The sequence below is a fragment of the Oryx dammah genome, unplaced genomic scaffold (assembly GCF_014754425.2).
Source record: "Oryx dammah isolate SB20612 unplaced genomic scaffold, SCBI_Odam_1.1 HiC_scaffold_13, whole genome shotgun sequence".
Lineage (NCBI taxonomy): Eukaryota > Metazoa > Chordata > Mammalia > Artiodactyla > Bovidae > Oryx > Oryx dammah.
The window spans coordinates 2,957,396-2,970,019 of record NW_024070197.1 but is presented as its reverse complement, the minus strand read 5'-3'; the positions used below and the strand labels follow the sequence as shown (position 1 = coordinate 2,970,019).

General features: G+C 44.4%; 1 protein-coding gene across 1 annotated transcript; it reads left to right on the top strand.

The window, feature by feature from the left end:
* Positions 1 to 1,684: 1,684 nt before the first annotated feature.
* On the top strand, positions 1,685 to 12,420 carry FCAR (Fc fragment of IgA receptor). The gene is made up of 5 exons (XM_040251920.1): positions 1,685 to 1,772; positions 2,639 to 2,674; positions 6,392 to 6,676; positions 8,740 to 9,027; positions 11,980 to 12,420. Exons 1-5 carry the CDS (start codon positions 1,739 to 1,741, stop codon positions 12,207 to 12,209), a joined length of 873 nt encoding a protein of 290 aa, XP_040107854.1. The 5' UTR covers positions 1,685 to 1,738; the 3' UTR covers positions 12,210 to 12,420.
* Positions 12,421 to 12,624: the final 204 nt, after the last annotated feature.

Sequence of the window (12,624 nt, the reverse complement as noted above, 5' to 3'; positions counted from 1 at the left end):
TTAAAAAAATGCAACAGAGGGGACTTCCCTGGTGGTGCAGTGGTTAAGAGTGCCTTCCAATGCCACTGGGCCCCACACAACACAACTACTGAGCTGGAGCTTCAGAGCCTGTGAGTCACAAGAAAAGATTCCATGTGTGGCAACTAAGAACTGGCACAGCCAAAAAATAAAAAAATATATATTTTAAAAAATGCGAGAGAGGAAAGACCCTAACTGGTCATTCTCTGTCTGTATCTCTGAGGTCAGTGCATGGCTCAGTGATAAAGAATCCACCTGCCAAACAAGAGATGCATAGTCGATCTCCAAGTTGGGAAGATCCCCTGGAGAAGGAAATGGCAACCCACTCCAGTATTCTTGCCTGGAGAATCCCCATGGACAGAGGAGCCTGGCAGGCTACAGTCCATGGGGTTGCAAAAGAGTCAGACATGACTGAGTAAGTAAACAACAACAATGTATAACATGGTGAGAGTAATGAACGATATTGTATTCTATACTTAAAAGTTGCTGAGAGGAACTTCCCTGATGGTCCAGTGGCTAAGACTCTGAGCTCCCAATGCAGGCGGCCCAGGTTTGATTCCTGGCCAGACAACTAGACCCCACATGCTGTGACTAGGAGTTCACAGGCCACAACTAGAAAGATTCCACTTACCACAACAAAAATCAAAGGTCCCACGTGCCACAACTAAGACCTGGGGCAGCTCTTCAATAAATAAATAAATAAATCTTTTAAAAATTGCTGAGAGAGTAAATCTTAATGTTCTCACCACAAAAAAATAATATTTTAGAAAACAGAAAAAAGGAAATGGTAATTATGCAAGCTGGCAGATGTATTAGCTAATGCCACAATGAACATCACTGTGCAGCAAGGAAGTGTATCAAGTCAACCTGTTATGCACCTTAAACTCATATGATGTTATGTTATGTCAATGACATCTCAATAAAGTTGAAAACAAAGGGTGATGCAATGAAAATGAGATAGCCAGTAGAAAGTTTGATGTGAAATATTTGACTTCTTATATTTGAAGAACTAATGATTGCCAGGTAGGTGTCTGTAGCCAAATTTATCTATCCATCCATCTATCTGTTTATCTGTCTGTCTACCCACCTACCTGACTATCTATCTATCTAATTTATGCTATCAATCCATCATCTATTCATAGATTACAGGTTTAGATATAAATATAGGAGGCTCATTCTTTAGAGATGAATGAAAAAAACATTCCTCTACATGCCACCGTTGAGATAATTCCCAACATAAGAGTACACTGCCTGCCTAATCAAGACCAAATGGATATATTTGGTCCATGAATTCCATGGATGTTATGTGGATGCATAGCCATCAAGGCCATATGGCTTTGGACTGATGGATCAACAAAGGAAAATCTCTGTCTGTATGGCACCCATCTAATAATTTTCTGTCTCCGGCCCTTCCTCTGGGATGTGGGATCTTGTCTGAAGGAGGATTTGAACCCCGCTCAACACTGGTGAAAGAAAATGTTCACTTCTCCTCTGAAACATAAACAGGAAGGTTGATCTCCTCTTAGACTCTATCTCAGGGCCCCGCAGAATGAAATTCTTTGGGAAGGAACCATTCCTCTGGGGCAATAAATGTAGAAATTCTCTGATGAGGACCTCTGAGTTCATACTTCCTGTGGGTCTCACTGTCTCGTGAGACTCTGTCATCTGTTGATGTTCACTGTCAAGAGGCTAAGTGGGCTGAGTCTGGCCGTGCAGAACCATGGCCCCCTGGGACATTACCCTCTTCTGCCTCGGTGAGTCCCCAAATGCAGGTGGGTTAGAGGGGAAGATGAGGGGAATCCAAAATAGTCAAGGTCTCTCTTAACTGCTGACTCAGACAGTAAACAATCTGCCTTCAGTGCAGGAGACGTGGGTTCAATCCTTGGGTTGGGGAGATCCCCTGGAGAAGGGAATGGCAATCCACTCCAGTATTCTCGCCTGGAGAATTGCATAGACAGAAGAGCCTGGTGGGCTACTGTCCACAGGGTGGCAAAGAGTCAGATGCTACTGAGCGACAATTTTCACTTTCTCTTAACATAAGAACTCAGTGATTTCAGTGACTGCCAATAAGACTCTGCTCTCCTGAGTGGAGAGATGGTCTTTGCCCAGATATGTGTCTGCCCAAGCCCATGCTGGCTTGTAAGGCTCAGTGGTCCAGTTGCCAAGTTGGCCCTGCTGGGTTCGTTCAGCCAGTGCCATGCTGTCTGGCAGTCCACAATGGTTCCAGAGCTCCTGCAGATGAGAGCCTTAGGGGCTGGAATCTGGAAGATAAAACTAAAAGATGAGCCTTGTTTGCTGTTGAAGAGAACAAATGGCACCTGTATGTCTTTACGTTGTTGTTGTTGTTCAGTCACTCAGTCGTGTCTGACTCTTTGCAACCCCACGGACTACAGCACGCCAGGCTTCCCTGTCCTTCATTATCTCCCAGAGCTTGCTCAAACTCATGCCCATTGAGTCAGCGATGTCATCCAACCATCTCATCCTCTGTTTCCCCCTTCTCCTCTTGCCCTCAATCTTTCCCAACATCAGGGTGTATTCCAGTAAGAGTCTTTCTGTTGAGTAATTTATAATAAAGGTTGGAAATTGGTGGGTGGAGTTTTCATGAATGTCTTTCTTCCAGTGCTCTGTCTTGGCCAGAAGATTCAGGCACAGGATGGTAAGTGTTTCTCTAAGTCTCCTCCAATCCCCTTGCATCCTCATGGCAACTCTAGGATAGAAAAGTCTGGGATAGAAGCTCAAAGGGATTCCAATTTATTTCCTATTCTGTTGATAGCTGTCTCTGCTGTGTTCTTTTTGCACAACTTCTATCTCACTTTGGAATCTTTGGATCCCTCAAATTCATGCTCAGACCAGGATTTAGTCTTTGCCTCTGGTAGGCTGACTGTCTATCCAAGATATGTGTTCTACTGAATGTTCACAACGGCAGGGATGAGGAAGTCAGGAACCACCTTCCATTGCCCAATATTCTTCCTACATCAAATGTTCTCACAATCTTAACTCTCCGCAGCCCATCCACTTTTTTTCACTTAAAGGGACACTGCCTTAGAGAACTTTATGTAAGTGGCTTCAATTCTCAGAACCAATTTCTTTGTCTATAAACGTGACTTAGATGGTAAAGAATCTGCCTGCAATACAGGAGAACTGGGTTGGACCCTTGGGTCGGGAAGATCCCCTGGAGAAGGGAATGGCTACACCACTCCACTATTCTTGACTGGAAAATCCCATGGATAGAGGAGACTGGTGGGCTACAGTCCTTGGGGTTGCAAAGAATCCAATGTGACTGAGCGGCTTACACTTTCACTTTCAAAAGAGAAATAAAAACAGCAATGAAAGCAGCTTGGATCATGGGAGGATGGGATCATTGTGATACAATTGTGGGGATTAATTGAGATAAGGCATGTGAATTATGTACATGGTAAGTGTATTACCTGTGATGGTGTTCTCAGGTGGTTCAGCAGGAGAGATACCTCTGATGATGATGGTGATGATCATGAGGAAGAAAGTCTCTGAACTCCGTGTAGGACACAGTCTCCACTTCCCTTGATTCATTCAGTTCAGTTCAGTTCAGTTGCTCAGTCGTGTCCGACTCTTTGCAACCCCATGAATCGCAGCACGCCAGGCCTCCCTGTCCATCACCAACTCCTGGAGTCCACCCAAACCCACGTCCATTGAGTTGGTGATGCCATCCAACCATCTCATCCTCTGTCGTCCCCTTCTCCTCCTGCCCTCAGTCTTTCCCAGCATCAGGGTCTTTTCAAATGAGTCAGCTCTTCGCATCAGGTGGCCAAAGTACTGGAGTTTCAGCTTCAACATCAGTCCCTCTAATGAACACCCAGGACTGATCTCCTTTAGGGTGGACGGGTTAGATCTCCTTGCAGTCCAAGGGACTCTCAAGAGTCTTCTCCAACACCACAGTTCAAAAGCATCAATTCTTCTGCACTCAGCTTTCTTTATAGTCCAACTCTCACATCCATACATGACCACTGGAAAAACCATAGCCTTGACTAGACAGATCTTTGTTGGCAAAGTAATGTCTCTGCTTTTTAATATGCTGTCTAGGTTGGTCATAACTTTTCTTCCAAGGAGTAAGCGTCTTTTAATTTCAGGTTGCAGTCACCATCAGAAGTGATTTTGGCGCTCAAAAAAATATAGTCAGCCACTGTTTCCACTGTTTCCCCATCTATTTCCCATGAAGTGATGGGACTAGATGCCATGATCTTAGTTTTCTGAATGTTGAACTTTAAGCCAACTTTTTCACTCTCCTCTTTCACTTTCATCAAGAGGCTCTTTAGTTCTTCTTCACTTTCTGCCATAAGGGTGGTGTCATCTGCATATCTGAGGTTATTGATATTTCTCCTGGCAATCTTGATTCCATCTTGTGCTTCTTCCAGCCCAGTGTTTCTCATGGTGTACTCTGCATATAAGTTAAACAAGCAGGGTTACAATATACAGCTTTGACATATTCCTTTTCCTATTTGGAACCGGTCTGTTGTTCCATGTCCAGTTCTAACTGTTGCTTCCTGAACTGCATACAGCTTTCTCAAGAGGCAGGTGAGGTGGTCTGGTATGCCCATCTCCTTCAGAATTTTCCACAGTTTCTTGTGATCCACACAGTCAAAGGCTTTGGCATAGTCAATAAAGCAGAAATAGATGTTTTTCTGGAACTCTCTTGCTTTTTCCATGATCCAGTGGATGTTGGCAATTTGATCCCTTGACTCATTACTTTCTTTTAAACAGTTATTTATTTGTTTGGCTTCTTTAACTGGTTTAGGAGACAGCTCTCCCCATATAGTCAGGAAAGAGCAGAGAATCTGGGCTGAGATAGTCTTAGTTTCCAAACCAGGTTGGAGCACTCTTCAGTTTGTGGTCTTGAGCAACTGGCATGGTTATTCCAAGCTTCAGCACCCTCACATTAGGGTGGAAAGCAGAATTGCATATGGATAAGGGTTACCGTGGCAACAAAAGACCAAGCAAACAGCCTGGCAGACTAGGGGGCACTCTCCAGTGCTCTTAGTTGCTCGGTCGTGTCTGACTATTTGTGACCCCATGGACTGTAGCCCACCAGGCTTCTCTGCCCATGGGATTTCTCAGGCAAGAATACTGGAGTGGGTTGCCATTTCCTTCTCCAGGGGATCTTCCTGACCCAGGGATTGAACCCTGGTCTCCCATATTGCAGGCAGATTTTTGACTGTCTGAGCCATCAGGGAAGAGGGTAGAATTAATGTGTATGGGGTCTGCTTTGAAGGCAACGAAAATGGAATAGACAGAGATGATGATTGCACAAGATTGTGAATGTACTAAATTCAACTGAAGTGTATACTTTCAACATGGTTAAGTTTATGTTATGTAAATTTCACCTTGATAAATTAAAAAAATATATATATATAAAGGAAGGAATTTTGTTCCTCAAAAAATCTTTCAGTTCCTCAATAACCTAAATGCCCAATCCAGCAATTCCACTTCTATACACGTAACAAGAGAAACTGAAACAAGACATCCTAACAAGATATTTGCACCTCTATGTTCATAGCAACGTTAGCACAATAGCCAGGAGGTGGAAAAAACTCACATGTCCATTGACACGAATGTATAAGCAAAATGTAGTCTATACGTACAGTGGAATATTATTCAGCCATAAAAAGGAAACGTATTCTGATACATGCCACAACGTGGATGAATCTTGATGCCATTACACTAGGTAAAAACCACACCAGACACAGAAAGGCAAATACTGGGTCATTCCACTGATACAAGGTATCTAGAAAAGGAAAATTCATAGAGATGGAAAGTCAATTAGAAATGACAAGGGCCTAAGAAAAGAGAGAGTGAAGAGTTATTGCTTAATGGTTATAGGGGTTTTGTTTGGAATCCTGAGAAAGTCCTGGAAATAGATGCACAATATGAGTATAGGGTCTTCCCCCATGGCCCAGTGGTTAAGACTTCATGTTCTAATGCAGGAGATACAAGTTGGATCCCTGGTCTGGGAGTTAAGATCCCACATGCCTTGTGGCCAAAAAACCGAAACATAAAACAGAAGCAATATTGTAAAAAACTCAGTAAAGACTTTAAAAATACTCCACATCTATCTAACCATATCTATACCTATACCTATATTTATATCCATCTATCCACACATAGAGTGAGTGTAATTAAGGCCACCTAGCTGTGTACTTAGAAATGGTTTAAATGATAAATTTAATCTTTATATAACACATTTCATTTTTGCCACAATTAGAAATTACCCCAAAAAATTTTTAAGGAAGGAGCTATAAATCTGTCATACCCTTCACTTAGTTTTTCCCCCCACAGAAAAAGAAAGAAGTATGGTTTCTCCATGGCAGGCCACCTGAGTCTGGGCCCTGTTTTCTTTTAGGGAACTTGCCCATTCCTATCATATCTGCTACGCCCAGTTCTGTGATTCCCTGGAATGGGTCGGTGAAGATCTTGTGCCAGGGAACCCTTGAGTCTTACCTGTACCAACTGGAGATCCTGGAAAACCTCACCTACAAACAAGTGGAGAAGAAGTTGGGATTTCAGGAGGTGGCGGAGTTCGTCATTAACCACATGGATACAAACACCGCAGGGCGCTATCAGTGCCGATACAGGAGAAAACATCACTGGTCAGCGCCTAGTGAAGCCCTGGAGCTGGTGGTGACAGGTGGGCTATGGGCAGGTCTCCGACCCTCCAGTCTTTTTCCTTTCTTAGTTTTTCAGAAATGTTATGTTTAGAACAGTCTCATATTTCCAGGGAAATTAAGGTGATGCAACAGACAGTGCCCGTATACCTTGCACTCAGTTTACCCTATTCTTAACAGTGTTGATCAAAGGTTTATTAATAGGTCTTTTGTTACCCAAATGTATTGACTGCAGATGTATCAACACATTTTTAGAGAGCGATACAATTAACATCACTGGTGCAAAGTTGTTATAGGTTAGAATTTATCAAGGATTCACTCTACAACTTATGATTGACATTATCATTCACATTTTGCTCCATTAGGTTTTTGTTCTAACCTTGTGTATATTGTAAATGCAAGTTTATTACTGTAAAATTTCCAAAAATGATGCATCGAGAAATTTTGAGTGAAGAATTTATCGGTGCATTTTATGCAGTTACTTTCTCTGTGTGTCTGAGCGACACATATACTAGCATCTCAGATGATAGTTCTTCAGCATAAAGTTCTGATTCAGACAAGGTGAATATTAGATCAGCAAAAAGACCAAAAAAACAAAAAAAAAAAAAACGAAAACAAAAAAAACAAAACACCAAACTTTAGTGACTGATTCTGACACAGAAAGTGAAAACGAGACTCATAGTGCTGGAGAACTTTACAGGTGTGTCAGGTATAACTATTGAATGTAATAACCTGCAAAGTCTTATGAAATAACAGAATTAATTTCTGACCTGCCAAAATAAAAATCACTGGGTTCCTTTGTCCGTGGGTTTTCCCAACCAAGAATACTGGAGTGGGTTGCCATTTCCTCCTCCAGGGGATCTTCCCAACCCAGGAATCCAACTCTGGTCTCCTTCATTGGCAGGCAGATTCCTTACTATCAGAGCCACCAGAGAAAGCTCCTGGGATTCCCTAAGCAGTGAACAATTAAAACATCTTCATTTTCATAAGAAATCCCTTTCAACCACACCCGATTTTATGTAAATACGGTGACTTTTGGAAAGCACCTAAGGATATGAGCTGGTTGCCAGGGGAACCAACCAGGTATTTGGTGGGTTAGAATACTCAGCCCTGCCCCACCCGATACCTGACCTCTGGGGTAGGCAGAGAGGTGGGAGGTTGAATCCGTCACCAATGGCCAATGATGAAATAATCAGTGTCGCCTAGGAAATGAAGTCCTGTACTCTTCCAGTTCTCCCCTCTGGCTGTTCCTGACATATGCTTTCATAAGCCAGTAATCTAGTAAGCAAGCTGGCTCCCTGAGTTCCGTCTGCCACTCTAACAAATGAATTGAACGCAGGAACTGCAACCCCGAAACTTCTGATTTATTGCTGCTCAGTCAGAAGCACAAGTGACAACCTGGACTTCTGATGGGCTCTGAAGTGGGAGGGACTTGTAGGACTGAGCTGTTAACCCGGAGCCCCAAACCGCAGGATCTGACGTTACTGCCAGGTAGAGTGTCAGAATTGAGGTGACTTGTGAGACGCCCAGCTGGTGTCTCAGAATCGCTCAGTGGTCTAAGGAGGAAACCCACAGGTTGGAACTGGGAACAGAACCATGTGGCCCTTCTGGTTTTAGAGACTAGATCGCTGTCCCTGGAAGACAGCTGCTCATCTGCTTGTTCACTCAGCTCCATCTACAAGAATTTGGGACAGAGGACGGGTCCTGCAGGGGGCTCCCCAGGTGGCTCAGTGGTAAAGAATCCGCTTGCAATGCTGGAGACCCAGGAGATGTCGGTTCAGTCCCTGGGTCAGGGAAAACCCCAGGAGGAAGGCATGGCAATCCACTCTAGTGTTGTTGCCTGGATAGTCCCATGGACAGAGGAGCCTGTCCTTAGGCTACAGTCCTTAGGGTCACAAAGAGCTGGACATGACCGAGAACACGCATGTGGGTCCTGCAGTGGTGAAGTGGAATGTTACCACCTCCCATTCCTTTGCATCAGGAAAACACGAGCTTCTGCCCTTCTCTTAGGATGGACCCAAAATGAGTGGTGAGGAAACAGGGAAAGATGGAAATCTTGCCAACAACTCACTCTCTTCTCTTTCAGGCTTGTACGACAAACCCTTTCTCTCCACCAATGGGGGCCACGTGGCGATGCCAGGGGAGAATATTTCCTTCCAGTGCGGTTCAGCACACATGTCGTTTGACAGATTTTCACTGAGCAGGCCGGGAGGGGCCACCCTGTCACGGCACCGAGATGAGAGACTCCAGGGGGACTTCACTCTGGGTCCTGTGAACCTCAGCTTTTCAGGAGTCTACATGTGCTACGGCTGGCACAGCGGCCGCCCCTATGTATGGTCAGCCCCCAGCGATGCCCTGGAGCTGGTGGTCACAGGTAAGGGCACCGCCCATCCCCCTCTCCCCCCCCCCTCCCGCCGCCAGAGACTTCTGTCCTCCTCCTTGGGGCTCTATTGGGCTGTCCAGGGCCTTGGGATCAGGCGGGAGAACAGAGAGGCACCAAGAAAGAACGGGGCAGGAGAGACTTGTGGCTCAGAGGACCACGGAGAGAGAAGGTCTTCTCACCCATGTGACATATGACTTTCACAGCACTTCCCCGAGCTCTCCAGTGTCCTTAAAGACACATGGCCTGTTAAGAAAGGAGAGGCCCGCATTCAGAATCATCTTTAGGGGTGTCGTTGAGTTGGCAGATACCAGACACAACCTTTGATGAACTCACTTTCTTTCATCACACGCTTAGTCGTAATGGGGAATCCTGACATTAACGTCTAAAATAGGAGGCACTCAGAGAGGTTGACTGGTAACTTACCACTCATCAGGAAGACTCTAAAAAACTCTATCAAGAGCTTCATTTAGGGAAACTCACTGGTGCTCCAGGGATTAAGACTTGGGGCTTTGGGACCTCCCTGGTAGTCCGGTGGCTAAGACTCCGAGCTCCCAATGCAGGGGACCTGGGTTCGATTCCTGATCAGGGAGCTAGATCCCACGTGCTGCAACTGAAGATCTCAGATGCTACGACTACAGACCCAGTACAGCCAAATAAATAAGCAAATATTTAAGAAAAAAGGGGGACACTTCCCTGCTGACTCAGTGGTAAAGAATCTGCCTGGCAATGCAGGAGACATGGGTTTCATCCCTGATCTGGGAAGATCCCACATGCCTCGAAGCAACAAACAGCCTGTGCCAGGATTACTGAGCCTGTGCTCCACAATGAGAGAAGCCACCGTAATGAGAAGCCTGAGAACCATAGCTAGAGAGTAGCCCCCACTCACCCCAATGAGAAAAAGCCTAAGCAGGAAGGAAGACCCAACATAGCCAAAAATCAATCAATCAATAAAATTGCATATATATATATATATATATATATATATATATAAAGACTCAAGGCTTTCATTACTGTGGACCTGGGTTTCATCCCAGGTTGGGGAACTAAGATCCCATAAACCACAATGAGGTGTAACAAAAAATTTCAAAAAGAGCTTCATTTTTATACTGTTTGCATGCATCACTCTGCCCAGAGGGAGCAAACATGAGTTACAGCAGAGGAAAGCAACTGCTAGTGACTGAGTGGGATGACCACTTGTGTCTCTCATATTTGTCTTGTCCAGTCATTCTACAAGCTAAGTGAATGTAGTAATCATGGCCTTATAAGCTCCTGTGGCCAAATGGTCTTTTCAATTGATGATACAGGGTCAACTGGGCACCTGTGGAGGAGGGCTGAATTTATTAGTATTTTCCTTTAATGTAGACAGTCACGGTATCTTGTTTTATTTTATATTTTTTCCTGGAGAAATGCTAAATGCTTTATTTTTCTTTTTTTTTAAAATATAAATTTATTTAAATTGGAGGCTAATTACTTTACAATATTGTATTGGTTTTGCCATACATCAACATGAATCCACCACGGGTGTACACTTGTTTTAGAAATCACCTCCTATCCCAATGTCAGGATGATCCTTTCTAATATTATCTTCCCAGACTTGAAGTATTTTGCACTTTTCAATTAGGAATTCATGTTGAATTCCAGGAATTCCCTGGTAGCTCAGTTGGTAAAGAATCCACCTGCACATGTTGATGTATCACAAAACCAATACAATATTGTAAAGTAATTAGCCTCCAAGTTAAATAAATAAATTTATATTAAAAAAAAAAAAAGAAAAAGAATCCACCTGCAATGCAGGAGACTCCAGTTCGATTCCTGGGTCGGGAAGATTTCCTGGAGAAGGGATAGGCTACACACTCCAGTATTCTTGGGCTTCCCTGATGGCTCAGATGGTAAAGAATCCACTTGCCCAAATCCACTTGGAACTGATTTCTATGTTTTAACAGAAGAGAGTTACTAGGATTTCTGAGCATTGCAATTTCACAATATTTTATTACATCCTTGAGCTTGTGAGGTCCATAAAAGAAATGGATAAATTTTTTAAAGGTACAATGAATAGAAATAACTAATGAAAGGTCACACACCAATGAACCAAGGTCACTTAGCTTCCCTAAGTTTTTTGTGTTTTGATCACACCACATGGCATTCAGAGATCCTAGTTCCCTGACCAGGATTGAACCCATGTCTGCCACAGTGGAAGTGCTCAGTCATAATCTCTGGACTGCCAAGAAAGTCCCAAATTTTCCCTAGGTTTTGTCTAAACTTTTTTTTCCTACTTGCTTCCCAGATACCAATCATTGTATGAGAAAGGAACACACACTGTTCTGTGGGGTGAGACGATGTAGAGGAGAGAGTTTGGGGCTCTGGATCTATGAAGGTGTTTTGAGGATATGGTTAGATATTCAGTGAAACTGCCGTGTGGGGAGGGGATGACCAGCAAACAGAACAGCCTCATAACTACCTCCTCCCCCGTTTATAAGATGCCTCTGGGGACCACAGCTTTGGACTCAGGTTTAAGGTGACGTATAGAGACTCACACACAGTGGTAACCAGCTTGGCAGTGCCGTGTGGTGCCTGCGTGCTTAGTCATGTCTGACTCTTGTCGGACAACCCCATGAACTATAGACCACAAGGCTCCTCTGTTCATGGGGTTTTCCAGGCAAGAATTCTAGAGTGGGTTTCCATTTCCTTCTCCAGGGATCTTCCTGACCCAGGGATCAAACCCGGATCTCCTGTGTCTCCTGCACTGCAGGTGGATTCTTTACCCACAGAGCCATTGGGGGAGCCCGAGATGAAGTATGGCACTCACGAATGCATGCATTGCCTGAGGAGGGGGTCCCAGCGAACCCACAAACTAGGGAAATGGGCTCCCTTCCCAGGGCTCTTGGTCAGAAGGGAATGAAACGTGACCAGTGATCATTCATTTCCTTCTAATGACATCTCTAGATACTGCTAGCCAAGATCACACTACAGAGAACTGGGTTCGGATGGGCGTGGCAGGGCTGGTCCTCCTAGCCCTCTTGGCCATCCTGGCTGAAAATTGGCTGGGCCCTCAGCTTCCACACCAGGAAGACCAGCAAGATCTGCCTGACCTGAGCTGGAGTTGGCAGAAAAGTCAGACAGAATGGACCTTTGGACTAACTCCTAAGGACCACCAGGGAGACTCCTGGACCTGATGCTTCTTAGAAGAGCCAGCATCTGCGGAGTCCTATGCAGCTGCTTGGAGAGCACAAGGGAGATGAAGATGCTTGGATCCCCTTGCAAACCAATCAAATGGTATTTTCTTGTATGCATCTGATATATTAGCATTCCACCTTTCTAGACATAGTTGAGAACATTCTCAGTATTATCTTGGCTGAACTCATTTCCTGTGATAAAAAATAATGAAAAACATTCTCAGTTCTCCTTGCTGTTTTTCAACCTCTCTTTATAGACTTTTGAGTTTCCCAAGGGGGTCAGTGGGTAAAGAATCCACCTGCCAATTCAGGAGACGCAGGTTCCACTCCTGGGCCAGGAAGATCTCCTGGAGGAAGGCATGGAAACCCACTCCAGGATTCTTGCCTGGGAAGTCCCAAGGACAGAGGAACCTGT